This window comes from Xiphophorus couchianus, chromosome 2 (assembly GCF_001444195.1).
Source record: "Xiphophorus couchianus chromosome 2, X_couchianus-1.0, whole genome shotgun sequence".
Lineage (NCBI taxonomy): Eukaryota > Metazoa > Chordata > Actinopteri > Cyprinodontiformes > Poeciliidae > Xiphophorus > Xiphophorus couchianus.
Window position 1 is genome coordinate 31,047,101 of NC_040229.1, and position 16,975 is coordinate 31,064,075.

General features: G+C 43.9%; 4 protein-coding genes and 4 non-coding genes across 9 annotated transcripts; 5 read left to right on the forward strand and 3 right to left on the reverse strand.

Moving 5' to 3' along the window:
* The first annotated feature begins 594 nt into the window (after positions 1–594).
* Positions 595–713, forward strand: LOC114137704 (5S ribosomal RNA). The gene has a single exon (XR_003594071.1). It is a non-coding gene; the product is annotated as a 5S ribosomal RNA (ribosomal RNA).
* Positions 714–1,005: 292 nt separating this feature from the next.
* LOC114158932 (uncharacterized) lies at positions 1,006–6,122 on the forward strand. Its single transcript, XM_028040855.1, has 2 exons — positions 1,006–3,277; positions 5,903–6,122. Exon 1 carries the CDS (start codon positions 1,274–1,276, stop codon positions 2,489–2,491), a length of 1,218 nt encoding a protein of 405 aa, XP_027896656.1. The 5' UTR covers positions 1,006–1,273; the 3' UTR covers positions 2,492–3,277; positions 5,903–6,122.
* A 661-nt stretch (positions 6,123–6,783) lies between these two features.
* LOC114137689 (5S ribosomal RNA) lies at positions 6,784–6,902 on the forward strand. The gene has a single exon (XR_003594067.1). It is a non-coding gene; the product is annotated as a 5S ribosomal RNA (ribosomal RNA).
* A 245-nt stretch (positions 6,903–7,147) lies between these two features.
* Positions 7,148–7,266, forward strand: LOC114137695 (5S ribosomal RNA). Its single transcript, XR_003594068.1, has one exon. It is a non-coding gene; the product is annotated as a 5S ribosomal RNA (ribosomal RNA).
* Positions 7,267–7,467: 201 nt separating this feature from the next.
* Positions 7,468–7,586, forward strand: LOC114137700 (5S ribosomal RNA). The gene has a single exon (XR_003594069.1). It is a non-coding gene; the product is annotated as a 5S ribosomal RNA (ribosomal RNA).
* An 802-nt stretch (positions 7,587–8,388) lies between these two features.
* LOC114158922 (uncharacterized) lies at positions 8,389–10,878 on the reverse strand. The gene is made up of 4 exons (XM_028040847.1): positions 10,656–10,878; positions 10,181–10,469; positions 9,132–10,032; positions 8,389–8,974 (listed from the first exon to the last, which is right to left on the reverse strand). The coding sequence occupies exons 1-4, from the start codon at positions 10,869–10,871 to the stop codon at positions 8,542–8,544; spliced, it is 1,839 nt and encodes a 612-aa protein (XP_027896648.1). The 5' UTR covers positions 10,872–10,878; the 3' UTR covers positions 8,389–8,541.
* A 1,635-nt stretch (positions 10,879–12,513) lies between these two features.
* LOC114153264 (uncharacterized) lies at positions 12,514–15,303 on the reverse strand. Of its 2 annotated transcripts, XM_028031667.1 has the most exons (5): positions 15,194–15,303; positions 13,752–14,820; positions 13,375–13,583; positions 12,944–13,265; positions 12,514–12,821 (listed from the first exon to the last, which is right to left on the reverse strand). In XM_028031667.1, the coding sequence occupies exons 2-5, from the start codon at positions 14,319–14,321 to the stop codon at positions 12,600–12,602; spliced, it is 1,323 nt and encodes a 440-aa protein (XP_027887468.1). In that variant the 5' UTR covers positions 14,322–14,820; positions 15,194–15,303; the 3' UTR covers positions 12,514–12,599. The 2 variants fall into 2 exon arrangements, with proteins under 2 accessions (XP_027887468.1, XP_027887475.1); XM_028031674.1 differs by lacking the exon at positions 15,194–15,303 and having other exon boundaries at positions 13,752–14,884.
* A 110-nt stretch (positions 15,304–15,413) lies between these two features.
* LOC114134065 (zinc finger protein 787-like) lies at positions 15,414–16,907 on the reverse strand. The gene is made up of 2 exons (XM_028000307.1): positions 16,737–16,907; positions 15,414–16,035 (listed from the first exon to the last, which is right to left on the reverse strand). The coding sequence occupies exon 2, from the start codon at positions 16,024–16,026 to the stop codon at positions 15,601–15,603; it is 426 nt and encodes a 141-aa protein (XP_027856108.1). The 5' UTR covers positions 16,027–16,035; positions 16,737–16,907; the 3' UTR covers positions 15,414–15,600.
* Between the last annotated feature and the right edge of the window lie 68 nt (positions 16,908–16,975).

The following is a 16,975-nucleotide window of genomic DNA, read 5'->3' on the forward strand; positions in this document are numbered from 1 at the left end:
GGTGACAGGCGGGAACTCTCTGTCGTACTCCAGAAGTCGCTCCTTCTGCCACTTGAGAAGCTGGTTCTTCTCTCCCTTCTGGCAGTACTCAGAGAGCAGCCATGTCACCCAACCCCACGTCGTTCTCCAGCAGCCACCTGAAAGTTTGCCCTGCGTATTTGCCAAAAGTGACAACTAGCAGGCCTCTCCACATTTCTCCACCGGCTTTTTTAGCAGCAGCCTCCACCTTTCCCGGTTCCAGAGAGGTGGGGTCTACTGCTTTGGAGGGGGCCGCTGCTACAGCCTTGGCTGCAACGGTGCACTGCAGCTTGGCCTCCCCTGGCCTGTAGAGGCGGAGAAAAGGGTAGAGGTGCTGCTTCAGGTGGCTGCTGAGTTGCTGCTTCTGAGCGAAGCCTCTGCCACTCACCTCACACAGACACTCCTTCAGACCATGAAGCTTCATGTGCCGAGTGAGGTTGGACTTCACAGAGAAAGTCCTGTCACACACGCTGTACTTGTGGCCGTCCAATTCCATTGTGAAAACCTAATAATAATAATAATAATGAACAAAAAACAGAAATAGATTTCAGAGAAGCCCTGACCCCTAACCCTGACCCTTATGGCCACACTACCTTGAGAACACCTGATCTCATCTGATCTCGGAAGCTAAGCAGGGTCGGGCCTGGTTAGTACTTGGATGGGAGACCGCCTGGGAATACCAGGTGCTGTAAGCCTTTTGGTGCTGCTGCCTTTCAAATATTTCACATTGAGGGACACAACAAAGTGTCCCTCAATGTTTTGCCCCCACAAAGAAGCACGACTAACCCTACGGAGAAGCACGGCTAACCCTACGGAGAAGCACGACTAACCCTACGGAGAAGCACGACTAACCCTACGGAGAAGCACGGCTAACCCTACGGAGAAGCACGGCTAACCCTACGGAGAAGCACGACTAACCCTACGGAGAAGCACGACTAACCCTACGGAGAAGCACGGCTAACCCTACGGAGGTGTAATCAAAGCAAAAAGAAACAAAGTGCCAACTGGCTTTGCTGCTTTACGAAAAGCTGTAGCTGGCAGTACTCTGCGGCTTTCGGCCACACTACCTTGAGAACGCCCACTTTGCGTTAGTCAGCTGTTTGTTTGCACAGCGGTAGGAGTAACATTTTTTCTTGCAGCTCTGTTTTTTCGTTCTTTTTTTGGATTTTGGAACCTTTTTTTGTGTTTTTTTATTTTGTAGATTTACCTCCCCACAGTTTTCTACTGTTGGGGAGGGGCTTTTCTCCTTTTTGTAATGGAGTTGTCAAAGAACAAGCAGACAGATCCCTCGGTTTTGGACAATTTGGAAAGGAACACGGAAACGAGCTTCGAACAAGTGAAAATGACTGGAGTATTTGAAAAAGAAAACACGGTCCAGATTGAAGTTGTGGGAGAAGAAAAGATTTCAGTGCTAGATTTGATGAAAAATATACGCTTTCTGTGTGGAGGTTTATTAGCATGTCGAGTATTATCGGACAAGAAATTTGAAATCACATTAAGCAATGAAAAAGCAAAAAAGAGACTTTTGGACGGATTCAAGATGGGATCATCTACAATACATGCCAAAGAACTTATAAATGATGAACTGGTGGTCTCCTTCTTAACGTTACCAGCTTACATCACAGACGAGGAGATTTTAAGTAAGTTACATACTTGGGGAGTTAAAGCAATGTCAGAAATCAAGCGTCGGGTGTGGCCAGGAACGAAGATTGCCGATGGAACACGGTTTGTAAAAGTCAAATTTACTGAAACTGTACAGTCTCTGCCTTATTCTGCCAGATTTAACACAGCTCTTGGTCCAGAATATTTTAGAGTTATTCATGATAGACAGGTTAAAGTTTGCAGGATATGTTTACAACCGGGCCACATTGTCAGGGACTGTCCTGATTTTTGCTGTCATTTCTGCGGAGTCCAGGGGCATTATGTGAGAGAATGCTCGGAAAAGAAACAGGAAAAGAAATGTCAAATCTGCCACAATCAAATAGTTAAATGCATTTGCAACTTAAGTGAATCTGATGTTCAAGACCAGGGTCTGACAGCGGACTTCAAAGAAGCCGATACGCAGAGCGGAGAGGAAAGCGAAATGGAAGGGGAAGTGGAAGAGAATGAGCAGGTGGAGGGAGGTGAGGAAGAGCTAAGCGAGTGCATGCCAAGTGCTGTGGCCGGAGCGCCGGACGCGGAGGTGTCCGGTGCGCTGGCTATGGGCGAAGTATCCAAAAACGGTAAAAACACAGTCGAAGAGGAGCGGGAAGTAGTCGCTGCGCCTCTTCCCCCTGTAACCGAAGGAAACTCGCAGCTTCTATCGCCGACCCATCTGTCGTCTTTTCAGACCCCGCTGAGCGCTTTGCCGCGGACGCTCAAAATAATGGACTATGTAGAGTCGGATCCTGATCTTGATCTTACAAAAATAATACAAACTAGGAAAAGACTGGCAAGCCTAGCAACAAAACCCAAAAGAAAAGCAAAAAAATGACTATGGCAACTTTTTTCCACTTAACACTAATGCTCCTTCTCTCGCTTAATGCCCGTGGGCTCAACAGGGAAGAAAAGGTGAACGCAGTCATTTTTCAATCGCAGTTCGATATACTCTGTCTACAAGAAACAAAGTGGGATATTTCAAAAGAAAAAGAGATGTCACATAAATGGAAAGGGAAAATGTTTTCATCTACATCAAGTACTCAAGCGGGTGGGGTTGCCATTTTTATGAGGGAGGGTCTGTGCAACAATTGTCATTTCATTCATAAAGATAAGCAGGGTAAACTTATCATAATAGATTTCTTTTATAATAATAAATCATGTAGGTTGATTAATATTCATGCACCAAACATAGATACACACAGGAAAAATTTCTTTATTGGTTTGAGAAAATGGATAGTCACTAATTGTATCATAATAGGAGACTTTAACATAACACTAACAAAATCTGACATTTCAAATAATTGCACTTTTTCTGAGGATTATAGCAGGAACACACTTTTTGACATTATTACTCAAAATAGTTTGATAGACATTTGGAGACTTTTTCACCCAGGTAAAAAACAATTTACCAGAAAACAGGTCATTTTAGGAAAACTGAAACAATCACGACTCGACTTGTGCCTGATCTCGTCTTCTCTTGTCCCCGAGGTGTCATCCTGTCTCATCCGGGATAACGTCTGGAGTGACCACTCCTTCCTGCAGGTTGAGATGGGAAGAGGCATCAGAAATGGGGGTCTCTGGTGTCTGAATGCTGCTCTTCTTCAGGATGAGGCTTACAGAGGTGAGATTGGCATCCTGCTGCAGACCCTGAGTGGAGAAATGGATCACACTGAAAACCTGCTAGAGTGGTGGGATCAGGCCAAACAAAGATTCAAGAACCTATCCATAAAATATAGCAGACAGAAAAAACGGAGAGAACTCCATAATGAATGCATTTTAAGAAGAAAGTTAAATAGTGAATTAGATCTTTTAGAAAATGACCAAAGCAGTGACATAACAGATTATTTGATAATAAAGAAACAACTAGAGCAAATAGAAATAAATAAATGTAAAGGAGCCATTATTCGCAGCAAAGCAAAATATTTAACAGAAGGAGAAAAATCTACAGCTTTCTTTCTGGCTCAAGAGAAACGCAAACAAGCTAACGCAACAATAAATGAATTGCTAAATGAGAAGGGAGAAAAGGTGTCAGACATAACAAGTATTTTAGAAACGGTTCAGATTTTTTATTCACATCTTTTTACAAGTGAAAATATTTCTACAAATAAAATAAATCAGGTTGTCGGTGTGATTGATTCCTCACTCTCTCGGGAAGACAGTCTCTGTTGTGATGCTCCCTTGACAGAGGAAGAAATTAAACACGTTATCAACTCATTGAATAATAATAAAAGTCCTGGACATGATGGCATTACTTCTGAATTTTATAAACAGTTCAAAGATCCAATAAGTAAAATACTATTGCGAGTTTTTTCTGTCATGGAGCAAACAGGGTGCACGCCCAAGACCTTCGCCCAAGGAATCATAACCATTCTTTACAAAAACAAGGGTGATAGAAATAACTTGGAAAACTACAGACCCATTAGTTTATTAAATACAGATTACAAAATATATTCCAAAATACTAGCAAACAGGTTAAAATCAGTAATAGGCACTTTAATCAGTTCATCGCAAGCTTACGGTATTCCTCAAAGAAACATTTCAGATACAGTGTTATCAATAAATCATACTATCCAGTCCATGGTCAGTTCACAAGGAATATTTCTAAATATAGATTTTAGAAAAGCTTTTGATAGGGTGGAACATAACTTCTTATGGGCAGTTTTAAATAAATTTGGATTTGGTCAATCATTTATCAGCAAGTTACAGTTATTATATTCAAAAGCAGAAAGTAAGGTCAAATGCAATGGTCATTTCACAGATTATTTCCGTTTACATAGGTCAGTCAGACAGGGGTGTCCTCTGTCCTCCCTGCTCTACAGCCTGGTGGCTGAGCCCCTCGCCATCCTGATTAGACAGGATAAAAATATTCAAGGAATAAAATCACCACAGGGCAATGACAGTAAAATATTTCAGTTTGCAGATGACACTTCAATAACAGTCAAAGATGAAAACAGTTTAGAATTGGTTATTAAACATCTACAAACGTACGGTTCAGCCTCAGGAGCAAAAATTAATACAACCAAATCTGAGATAATGTATTGTGGTGGGGCGGCTCGGACATCGGGAAGGTGGAAGTTCAGGGAGGTGGAGGACACAGTCAAGGTCCTGGGTGTGTACCTTGGTAAGCAGTGGAGAGCGGCGAGAGACGAGACCTGGAAAAACATCATAAACACAATACAAAAACAGCTCAATCTCTGGAATCAAAGGAAATTAACCATCAAAGGGAAAGTAGTTATAATAAACAGTTTAATCATCTCTAAAATCATTTATCCGCTCAGTGTCTATGATCTCCCAAAACAAATACTCAACAAATTTAACAGTCAAATCTCTTTATTCATCTGGAAAAGCAGAAGTAATTTAGTCAGCCATAAAACAATGATTGCTCCGCCTAGAGAAGGAGGACTCAAATTAGTTGACATTCAATCAAAAAAACAAGCAATAAGGATAAAACTTATCACCAAGTTCTTAACTTCTCCTATCAAGCATATTTGGCATGACTATTTTCTATCCGGTCTCATCTCATTTGGTACGAAAAACATTTATAATCTATGTTCAATTTCTGTTCCAAAACTAATACAGTCTAATGAATTATTCACAGAATGTCTTGAAGCCTGGAATAAAATTAGGTTTCAACTCATCACGCATGTCAAGTACAGGTCTTGTCTCTCGCTGCTGATTTTCAACAACCCCGAGGTGGTCTGTGAGGGCAGGATGCTAAGTCTCCCGTCCTGGAGGAGAGCCGGTATTCACACTTTTGGGCAGGTTCTGAATGATCGGGGATCAGTGGATATCAATAAAATACTCAACCTTTTCAGATTATCTAGAACGCCTTATAAAAAATATATCTTAGTTAAACATGCTAAAAAGATCCAGGCTGCTTTGCCTTTCCACTGCTCCTCGTTCATTGGCAGGAGAAGACGACATCAGGAGATGCAGGATGACGTCCCGACTTTCCTTCTATCAATAGGTGATAAGAAAACAAACATCAGTTTAGTGACAACAAAACAATGGTACCGTTTATTAGTTTCACACATTAGCAAAGAACCCACAGCTCATAAGCAATGGGAAAAAATATTTCCCAGTATACCAGTTTACGACATTTGGTCAAACACACAGCTCAAATTTAGTCATCAGCAAGCCAACAACACCGATTTTCTGTTAAGACACAGAAGAATTTTTACGGGCGTCATCCTGCACCAGATAAACAAGGAGAAGTATGGCAGAGACTGTACAGTTTGTCTTTCAGACCCCGAGACTTTAGAGCACCTGTTCCTCCACTGTCCCGGCTGCACCCTCTTCTGGAACAAGATCCATCAAATCATCAACAACATCTCTACATCGGACGACAACAACTGGGACTCAATCAGACTTTTTGGAATCGTATCTTCTCTCGGACATCTAACAAAGACACAATTTAACCTTTGTAACATTATTCTTTCCCTGGCCAGGCACACCATCTACATTTCCAGAAATCTTCAACTCTATGATAACAAGAAAGTGGACCGTTGGAAGCTTTTTTCAGGACTATTGCAAAATCATCTTAAAACATTAAATAGCATCAGCAAGGGACTTTGTGAAAATATGTTTGGGCCTCTTAAAAAATGTGTTTATTTTCAAGGATGGTCTTTTTGAACCTTTGTTGTTTAGTATATTACAATTAATGATTGTGTTCTTTTATTTTATTTGCGTATGTTTTATTTAACAATGGGATTTGTGCATATGGTTTTGTCGTAAAAAATTATATTTTAATTTCAATTTTATTTTGAATGAAATAAAAAAAAGAGAAAAAAAAAAAAAGAACGCCCGATCTCGTCTGATCTCGTCTGATCTCGGAAGCTAAGCAGGGTCGGGCCTGGTTAGTACTTGGATGGGAGACCGCCTGGGAATACCAGGTGCTGTAAGCCTTTTGGTGCTGCTGCCTTTCAAATATTTCACATTGAGGGACACAACAAAGTGTCCCTCAATGTTTTGCCCCCACAAAGAAGCACGACAAACCCTACGAAGAAGCACGACTAACCCTACGGAGAAGCACGGCTAACCCTACAGAGGTGTAATCACAGCAAAAAGAAACAAAGTGCCAACTGGATGTGCTGCTTTACGAAAAGCTGTAGCTGGCAGTACTCTGCGGCTTACGGCCACACTACCTTGAGAACGCCCGATCTCGTCTGATCTCGGAAGCTAAGCAGGGTCGGGCCTGGTTAGTACTTGGATGGGAGACCGCCTGGGAATACCAGGTGCTGTAAGCCTTTTGGTGCTGCTGCCTTTCAAATATTTCACATTGAGGGACACAACAAAGTGTCCCTCAATGTTTTGCCCCCACAAAGAAGCACGACAAACCCTACGGAGAAGCACGGCTAACCCTACGGAGAAGCACGACTAACCCTACGGAGAAGCACGGCTAACCCTACAGAGGTGTAATCACAGCAAAAAGAAACAAAGTGCCAACTGGATGTGCTGCTTTACGAAAAGCTGTAGCTGGCAGTACTCTGCGGCTTACGGCCACACTACCTTGAGAACGCCCGATCTCGTCTGATCTCGGAAGCTAAGCAGGGTCGGGCCTGGTTAGTACTTGGATGGGAGACCGCCTGGGAATACCAGGTGCTGTAAGCCTTTTGGTGCTGCTGCCTTTCAAATATTTCACATTGAGGGACACAACAAAGTGTCCCTCAATGTTTTGCCCCCACAAAGAAGCACGACTAACCCTACGGAGAAGCACGGCTAACCCTACGGAGGTGTAATCAAAGCAAAAAGAAACAAAGTGCCAACTCTATGTGCTGCTTTACGAAAAGCTGTAGCTGGCAGTACTCTGCGGCTTACGGCCACACTACCTTGAGAACGCCCGATCTCGTCTGATCTCGGAAGCTAAGCAGGGTCGGGCCTGGTTAGTACTTGGATGGGAGACCGCCTGGGAATACCAGGTGCTGTAAGCCTTTTGGTGCTGCTGCCTTTCAAATATTTCACATTGAGGGACACAACAAAGTGTCCCTCAATGTTTTGCCCCCACAAAGAAGCACGACTAACCCTACGGAGAAGCACGACTAACCCTACGGAGAAGCACGACTAACCCTACGGAGAAGCACGGCTAACCCTACGGAGGTGTAATCAAAGCAAAAAGAAACAAAGTGCCAACTCTATGTGCTGCTTTACGAAAAGCTGTAGCTGGCAGTACTCTGCGGCTTACGGCCACACTACCTTGAGAACGCCCGATCTCGTCTGATCTCGGAAGCTAAGCAGGGGAACAAATAAAAAAGAGCGATCACAGGCGTGAAAAACCCTGTTGACCTCCCCCTGTGCTCCTTGTTGTGGTTTTTCTAGACTAGAAACCGTTTGGAATATTCTGTTAAATACAAAATGTGTTGTGCATCACTTTCACACACCGTTGTGGTTAAAAAAAAAAAGTAAAATACTTTTAATTGTGACATGCGTTATATAAAATATCTTTATCGAATCTTTAATGAAATTTGTTCAATCTAGTGAATAAACTGATATTTATATTACCTGTATGTTGCTGTTTCTGGTGACTATCAGGCTAAAAAACTAGCTACACCTGCTTTTTCTCCTCACTGGCAAGAACTTTATATACATGTCACATGCAGATGAAGTAAAGATGAACACAATGAGATGCTGATTATTCTGGACTCTTTCACCAGGGGAACCAAGACAAAATGACCCAAATATAAATTGAATTAGAGTATTATATTTATTAAGTTTTATTTCTTCAACCACAAGAAAATGAAAAAATAATTAACTAAAAATATATATATAAAATATACACAAATATAACAATGAGACAAACAAAAGTCACAAAAAATATAAACATTTTTTAACTGATTATTTTGGGGAGATTTCTGGCCAATGTAGTCTCCCCACCAAAACACAAACTCTTTAGTTTGTCTGTTTCTTTTCAAGTTCACTGTCTACAAACTTCTTGAAATGCTCAAAGCTGTCGTAAACAATGCCTTCAAAACCAGAAGTGGTGGATCTCCTAGTTGCTGGGCAAAAGGTAAATATTTTTTGGCTACTTCCAGCAGTTTTGTTTTTGGAGGGTGTGTATCGCTTCTTCTGTCCACCACACTGGGGTATTTTGCAGGCCCCGCAAGGCCTCAAGGATTTATGAGGCTTGGTTGGCCTGGCTGTCGGCGCAGGAGGTGGAGCTGAAGGTACGAAGCTCTGGCCGCTGGAGGTTCCGCAGAGCATCATAGACGGCGGCTGTGGCTGAGCAGGAACCACAAGCAGGACCGGGGCTGCAGACAATTTGGGGGGGATGTAAGCGGCCACAGGGGGTTTGGGCTGGATGTTCCGCTGTGGTTCTCCTAACCTGTAGAAATAAAAATAAATGTGATGATGAGTTTCTATATTCATGAGCAATATCATAAAACTTCACCAACACACATAGTAGTCTAAAGTTAGTTAGTTTAAATATGCAGCTGATAAATCCACCTCAATAAAGGGTCCATATTTCTGAAACAGCTTACCTCTGCTTCTGGCCATGCCTTTCCCCAGCCACATGAGGAAGGCTCAGGTACTGGACCTGAGGTCGGCTTGGAGCTGGCAGGGAAGCTGGGAGCGTTGGAGCGGCTGGCATTGGTGTGTCAGACAGCACTCTGCGGTGGAACTTCACCTTAGGGATGACAGTCGCCCTGAAGTTAGCCTTCTTCTCCTCTCGTGCAATGAAGGTGGAGATGGATTTTGAGTTCAAGTTTGGTAAAGGAATGGAGAGACTGTTGAGGATGGCGTCGTCTCCGACTCGGTCTACAATGCGTTTGTACTGCCCTTTGATCGCTGCGGTAATCCTGGTGGGGGAGGTGAGACGACAGGCCGGCGGCCGGTTCTTGAGCATCTTAATGATGAGGTACAACAGACGGCTGTTTTCAGTAACACGTGCCGCCTGAGGGTACCTCATCCGAGAAAACTTTGTCTTTTGGGCCGCTCTGGTCTCAGGTGTGTTGGCTCCCAGGCATTGGCCGAACAGGGTGTAGCCCCAGCGAGACTCGTATTGTTTTACAAAGTTGGCAACTGACCTGTCGTGCTCATGCAAAGCACTGACAGCAGAGGCAATCTTCACCCTGAGGTCGGCCGGCACCAGGTGGCGGTCTGTGTCATCGGCCAGCTGGAGAAGGAGCAAGGCCAAGTCTTCCACTTCCTGCAGCCCAGGAAGCTGCAGGTGGCTCTGAGTCATGAGGACATCCTGCAGGGCAGGGCTGTCCTCTTCCTCCACCTGCTCTGACCGAGTGAGGATGGCGTGTTTCCCACTGACGGCGTCCATCGGATCCTCCTCTGACTCTCTGCGCACGTCCACACCTTCATCTGCCAGCTCCTCCTCTTCATCGCTCTGTTCAGCCGTCTCCTCTTCGTCACGGCTCTGCTCTTCTTCAACTGCAAAGTATAAAATGTGCTTTTTACCAACACGTCTAGGCAGTCACAAAAGTCAACAGTAGACTTCATATCACATGTATTTACCTCACATTTCACTTATAAAGATTTACCAGCTTAGTTTGCATATTTCTGTTTCTAGATAGTTTACCTTGCTGGGCGTAGTAATCTTTTGCAGCAAAGCTGGTCGACTGACACATGGCGTACTCCACCCCAAGAAGCTCTTCCTCGTCTGGGTCTTTGTACTCAGCAGGGTAGGGCATCGGAGCAACAAAGTTGGATTCGAGGACATGCTCTCTACCAAACAGCACCTCAGCCTGCTGATTCATGCGTTGAATCTGCCGCGGGTCCATGAACCAGGTCTGCCGGCCGTGTCCACCTGCAACCCTGAGGGACTCCATCCGGTTGTTCCACTGCACCGCAAACGCAATCAGATAAACCTGAAAGACACGACCGTTGGCGTGTAAAGGGGCAGAAGACACAATCATCTCTCTTTTGGCCCTCATGGCCCACACTGTACATCTGATGAGCAAACACAGAGGAAGGCAAGAGGAGACAGGCAAGAATGTGAAACATGATGTGTCGTCAGTATTTTTTTTTTATATATTAAAACTGCTCATCCTCACTTGGAACTGCATAACTCCGCATCTCTGCGAGGGAATGGCGTTGTACAGGTGTGAGTGCAAACCCTCCAGGGAGTTGCTGCCCCGCTGACACTTGTACTTGTTGAGGCGAATGCCGTTGAGCACCACCACCTTCACAGACACATACAGCTGCACGCCAGGGGGATCCTGTAAAACACAGCACAGTCGCTTCTTTACTATGGCCAGGCTTGTCACCATAACACAGTTGGGCTGTACATAGGCCTGTCGCGATAAACGATAAATCAATTAATCATACGATAAATTAAAACTACCGACTTCATTTTAATTATCGGCATTATCGTCTCTTCCGACCTTTTTCTCTTTCAGCTAATGAGACTGAATGAAAAAAGGCTCAACTCCAGCTCTCTCCACTGACCCTCCCTTCCTCATTTTACTTAGTGTAAAGCCCAGCGCACACGACACGATCTTAAAGCTGTCAGCCGATTGTCGGCCCATTTTCAAAACCTGACAGATCACACATTAGCCGACAGAAATCCTAGGTATAAAGGTTCCATCGGGTTCGTTCCTGCCGTGTGGTGTCCAACAATGGGCACAAAATAATGGCTACAAGTCCAGTGAACTAATTTTAAAACCAGGCATTAATCAATGCTTTACTACAATCTACCTGCAATGCATGTGGCTAGTGTCAGCGTAAAGTCCTGACTGAATGAAAATCATTAGAACCTATTTACGTCACGTTAACGAAGAACAGCTGAAAAGTTACCGGGTTTATCAACTGCAGTAGCAATTTCGCTCCAACTCCTCCTCTTGTCATTTCTATATTCTTTGCATGTTGAATAAACATTAATGTTGTTTCCACATATCATCTCCGATGTCCGCTGGACTTCGGTTGCGCTGTGTCAGCTGTTTGGGATTCCCCGACGTAATTTCCCCTCAGAAAACACGGAGGAGAATCCGCGCTTTCTGATTGGCTGCCTGTCACATTCAACAGGTGTCGTTAAAGATCCCAGTCGGGGAAAAAACCCCTGATTTAGATCGGAGCGGCAACGACGACCTACCGTAACACACCACACAATCTTACAAAGACCAACGTGCTAAGATTGTTGTAAGGGGAAAATAGGAGCAAAAAATCGTGTAGTGTGAATTATTGCATCAGGTAGTCGATGTGCCCATCTTCTCTATTTAAATCTAATTATTACTGAAGGGCAACATAATATACAGACTTCATAATCTGCACTCTTTTGGTTGAATGCAGTATTTATTTCCACTTTGGCTTTATGTTGTTTAATTTTTTTTCAACTGCGTTTTTTGTTAATGGAGACTAAGAATCCATTTTATTTTTGTTTTTGGTTGTTTTGTTTATTTTGTTTATCAGCTCAAGTGTTAAATGTTCTTTTGAAAATAAAGTGTATCTATCTTTGGCAGGAAATCACATGCATTATTACGTCATTTCCATTAAATCAGTGTAAAAAGGTCTTCAAACAATATTATCGTTTATCGCAATAATTTTTTGAGACAATTAATCGCTGAGCAAAATTTGCTATCGTGACAGGCCTAGCTGTACGATAGGTTGTCGTATAATTTATTGCGATAAACAATAACATTGTCATTTTGAGATCGTTTTTATATTTTATGAAAATTATATAATAATAGTAATAATAACGGTATATTAATGCAAGTATATCCTGTCAAAACAACAAAAAAAGCTTTCATTTCAAAAAAGCACGTCACACTGGAACAGAAAAACATTTGAAATATCCAAAACAAACAAACACAACAATAATTCAAATGGACAATGAAGACCCGGTAACAAAAGTTGCATCTGAATTTAAAATAATTGTTCAACTTAGACAGTGAAAACATGCAAAAGTGGCAGATAGTGCAAGCTAACTACTTTGTACTGCATGTAAATGTTTGTTTTAAATTGTCATTCGATTAATTTATGTATTGCTTATTGTGACGGGCTTAATTATGGCATCCAATCAGAGAATGCAACAGTAATTTGTCAGTTTTGCAGTGATTAGTGCAGAAGGGTTTCCCCACCTGCATGCAGCTGAGATGCTTGCTAGCGGTGGCCCAGTGAGCGTCCACCGCCTGCGCCGACTTGAACAGGTGGATGCCGTCGATGTCGAGGCCCGCAGGTCCCTTCAGCTCGGCGATGATGGACTCAATCGCTGACGCCGTCTCCTGTATCATTCATTCACGTTCATGATGAATAGGGAAACTAAGGTCACTCCTAACTACTGCAGATTTGTTTAAATGAGCTTTGTGTTTATGAAATGTAAACATGGATCGAATGCCACACTCACCTCAACCCCACGGGTGATGCGTCTGACGTAGGACCTTATCTGGTGAGGTTTGAGGAAGGCCATCATGTCCTCGTCTGAAAGCCTGCTGTAGAGCTCCAGGTTGCCCTGCCTGACTGCCTGGATCAGCAGCATCATGTCGTCCCTGTTGTAGGCTAGCATCGCGCCTGCCAGGGCACTCATGAACACCCCGTATTTGGCGTGGCTCTGCTTGATGACAACGGCGTCCCAGCGGTGGAGCCAGTGTCGAATGTCCAGTCTGACCACCGTCCCCTTCTGCACCCAGTCTGCAAAGAGGTTCTCCAGGAAGGATGAACCACTGTCTCTGAAATAATATCAGCAAAGCAGATGTCACTTGATTGGTTTTGTTGTTTGTTTGGTTTTTAAAATGATATATAAATGACCAATTTTTATCAAGCTGTACGGGTACATACCGACAACAGTTGCTATCTGCATATATGATTTTGGGTGCAGGAGCTCCAGCTCGGTCAAAGCGGGCCATCAGACCTTTGGCCATGCGCCTGTAGCAGCCCTCAGACTCTGCCGCTACCACCACTGTGGTCAGGAACTGGCCCCACTGGTTCAGCACGCTGGTGACGTACTGCATGGTGCCCTGGCCGTCGCCATATATCTTCTTGAGGACCTGGAAAACAAAAAAAATCAGGACACGAATTTTTAAAAGTCTGTCTTTATAATTTATTTAAACTCCTAAGCATGTATATGTATCCATCACATTTGAATATTTACAGTGAGGCCAAAATCCTCTTTGTAAACAATAAACTGGTTGATGCTTAATGAAGTGAAGACAAACCTTTTTGGTTCCGTTAATGCAGAGGATTTCTCCTGTCACACTGAGGATCGAGGCTCTGTACACGGGCATCTTCTCCATCTCCATGATCATGTGCGCTCGCCTCAGCACACGGGCGCAGGGCAGCGGGATGCGGGGCGGAGGAGGCGTGTAGGTACCAGCGGCCTTCGCGAAGGGCAGGATGCTCTTCTGAGACGACACGTCTCCAGCGACATGGGCTTCATACAGCAGCGTCTGGTACAGGTCGCGTCGCTCCACATACCACTCGTCATGGCCCTGCTGCAGCAGCCTCTGCACCTTGCTCATTGAGACGCTGTTGACCCGGTCGTTCAGGAGAGTGACCACGCCCTTGTCCACAGCCCACTTTCCACACAGTATGGCAGGAAACATGCTTCTGACAGCTGGAGTCAGGTTCATCAGGATCTTGGGACTGTGCGCCAGCCAGATGTAGTGCTGCTCACGACAACCACCCACGTCTTCGGTGTCGCCGTGCGGCTCGCTCGCCACCCGCCTCACCTTTTCGCAGTACGGACACCTCAGCTTCTCCGTCAACAGGGTGTAGCTGTTGGTCATGCCACACACCTGCCTGGCCGAAGCCTTTCTTCTCCAGGAATTCGCCTGGTGGTGCGGGGCAGTTGGAGTTGGGGCAGCGGATCTTAGCTTGCATCACACCAATCGGGTGCCAGACGAAGACTGGAGTGGTGAAAAATGACATCATGCTTGGCAGCCCTCCCTTGACAAACGTCGGAGGTGGAGGTGGATGGAACTCCATCTTGTTCTTCAGAAGTTTCCTCTCCTCTGATGTTTTTGCATGACGACGTTCTGTCAAACAGGCCGTACAGCTCGTCATTTTTCAACCACTTGATGTTGGGGACAGTTATACCGGGAGCTTGTCCAGATGGAGTCAGATGCTCCCAGTACTTCTGCCAGCCCTCCAGCAAGACTCCGTCAGCTTCAGAAGCAGAGGTGTCCGGTGGTCTGCCCTGAGAGTCCTGGCTGCCAGCTGGTGCGATCTCTGCCCAGGTGGTGAGCTGGGTGGACACTGGCACCTCGGACTCCTCAAGAACATTTTCTGCAGAAGAAATCAGACAAAATAAATTCAGCACACTGCTTAAGATGTCAACATATTAGCAGACACAAACATGTAGCACATTAAATTTTATCAGTATAATAGGATGTTACAAGAAAAGATTGGCTTTAGTTAAAAGAGTTATGGCAAATAGGATTTTTAAATGCCAAAAATGAAACATATCATAACATATAAAATAACATGTTGTAAAATTCCTCACCATCACCACCGCAACAATTTAAAGTGAAATACTAAACCTACTGTAGTCAGTCTTCGGCAACATAAAATGTGACATTTTAGACAAAAGTTTAGAATAATTTCCTTGTCAGCAGTAAGAACATGTTAGTTTAAAAATAGTGTGTTACATGATAATTACCAGCAGCAGCCAACAGCTCAGCATCGCTGGCATAGTCGGACTGAAAGTCAGACAGCCTTTTCTCCATCAGTCCTTGTCCTCTGCTTATGAAGAAAAAAACAACAACTTTAGGAGAAACACATAAACAGTTCTGCACCAACTAGACGTTTAGTTGATGATGAACAAATCAAAGTGTTGTAAACAATTTTGGTTTTATTAATGAAGGTGTGTTACATTTACATTATACACACTGTACATTTTTTCCCTAAACATTATTATAAAAATATTGTATTCAGAGTGAAAACATCTACGTTACCTCCAAGCGCTTGTCCAGATGGAAGGTGACAGGCGGGAACTCTCTGTCGTACTCCAGAAGTCGCTCCTTCTGCCACTTGAGAAGCTGGTTCTTCTCTCCCTTCTGGCAGTACTCAGAGAGCAGCCATGTCACCCAACCCCACGTCGTTCTCCAGCAGCCACCTGAAAGTTTGCCCTGCGTATTTGCCAAAAGTGACAACTAGCAGGCCTCTCCACATTTCTCCACCGGCTTTTTTAGCAGCAGCCTCCACCTTTCCCGGTTCCAGAGAGGTGGGGTCTACTGCTTTGGAGGGGGCCGCTGCTACAGCCTTGGCTGCAACGGTGCACTGCAGCTTGGCCTCCCCTGGCCTGTAGAGGCGGAGAAAAGGGTAGAGGTGCTGCTTCAGGTGGCTGCTGAGTTGCTGCTTCTGAGCGAAGCCTCTGCCACTCACCTCACACAGACACTCCTTCAGACCATGAAGCTTCATGTGCCGAGTGAGGTTGGACTTCACAGAGAAAGTCCTGTCACACACGCTGTACTTGTGGCCGTCCAATTCCATTGTGAAAACCTAATAATAATAATAATAATGAACAAAAAACAGAAATAGATTTCAGAGAAGCTTCTTATTTTCAAACTGTACAGTGGGATAAACAATAAAGAAGGTGGTACAAAAGTGGTAAATAATCAATTGGAAATCACTTCTGACTTACATTTGAATGTATGTAAGTATATATTGTGTGAACTACTATCGTTTAACAATATGAAAAAACGAATTGCAAACAATACAAAAAGAGAGACCTGCTCTAACCATCTATGCTCAAGCAAAACTACTCACATACATTTTTATAGAAAATAAAAAAGTTTATAGACATTATAGTCTGGTCGATACAGATGAGATTTTACGTGGAAACTTTCACCAGCTTCCACACCTGCGTTGCTGCCCCGCCTCTCCACCTGCAGTGTGATGCTGTCGCTCCTCTTCCTAATTCAAAGCGGTGTTTTGGCCAGTAATTATGTCTAACTGTTGATCGTATCATTTTCTTTTAATTATATTCTTTTTCTTTTTCGATAAATAAACATTACGAAGATTATCAAGAACGTCGGCGTATTTACGTCGATCTGTGTTAGCTGTGCTGAAACGTACATAGCCGATAAATACTTTTAAAACTTAATCAGTCGATCTCTTGGTACTTACTGTCAATAAATAAATAAAACAAACACTTAACAAATCAAAAATCAGAAAGCTTAAAATCATCAGATAAAACTTACCCACGTGTTCCTGTTAGCGATGTTGATCACAGCCTCAGCGAGGAATTTTTTCACGGCTCATGACGCTGGGCGGTGCGGCCATCTGATTGGACTGTTGAGCAAGGAGCTCGCTCAATGATTGGCTGTTGAGCTGCTCAACTTGCTCAATGGCGCTCAATGATTGGTCGGCATAGGGACCAATCCTATTGGTTGATTATTAAAATAACTTGTGGTTATTGGTCCCTATTGAACAATGATCC

Coding starts and splice junctions, on each gene's coding strand:
- LOC114134065 (XM_028000307.1), bottom strand. CDS start 16,026: ATGGAATTGGACGGCCACAAGTACAGCGTGTGTGACAGGACTTTCTCT.
- LOC114153264 (XM_028031667.1), bottom strand. CDS start 14,321: ATGACCAACAGCTACACCCTGTTGACGGAGAAGCTGAGGTGTCCGTAC. Junction 13,266..13,374: donor GCAGATAGCAACTGTTGTCG/GTATGTACCCGT, acceptor ATATTATTTCAG/AGACAGTGGTTCATCCTTCC. Junction 12,822..12,943: donor GCATCACCCGTGGGGTTGAG/GTGAGTGTGGCA, acceptor TGAATGATACAG/GAGACGGCGTCAGCGATTGA.
- LOC114158932 (XM_028040855.1), top strand. CDS start 1,274: ATGGAGTTGTCAAAGAACAAGCAGACAGATCCCTCGGTTTTGGACAAT.
- LOC114158922 (XM_028040847.1), bottom strand. CDS start 10,871: ATGGTGACAAGCCTGGCCATAGTAAAGAAGCGACTGTGCTGTGTTTTA. Junction 10,033..10,180: donor AGATTACTACGCCCAGCAAG/GTAAACTATCTA, acceptor TATACTTTGCAG/TTGAAGAAGAGCAGAGCCGT. Junction 8,975..9,131: donor AGGCATGGCCAGAAGCAGAG/GTAAGCTGTTTC, acceptor TTATTTCTACAG/GTTAGGAGAACCACAGCGGA.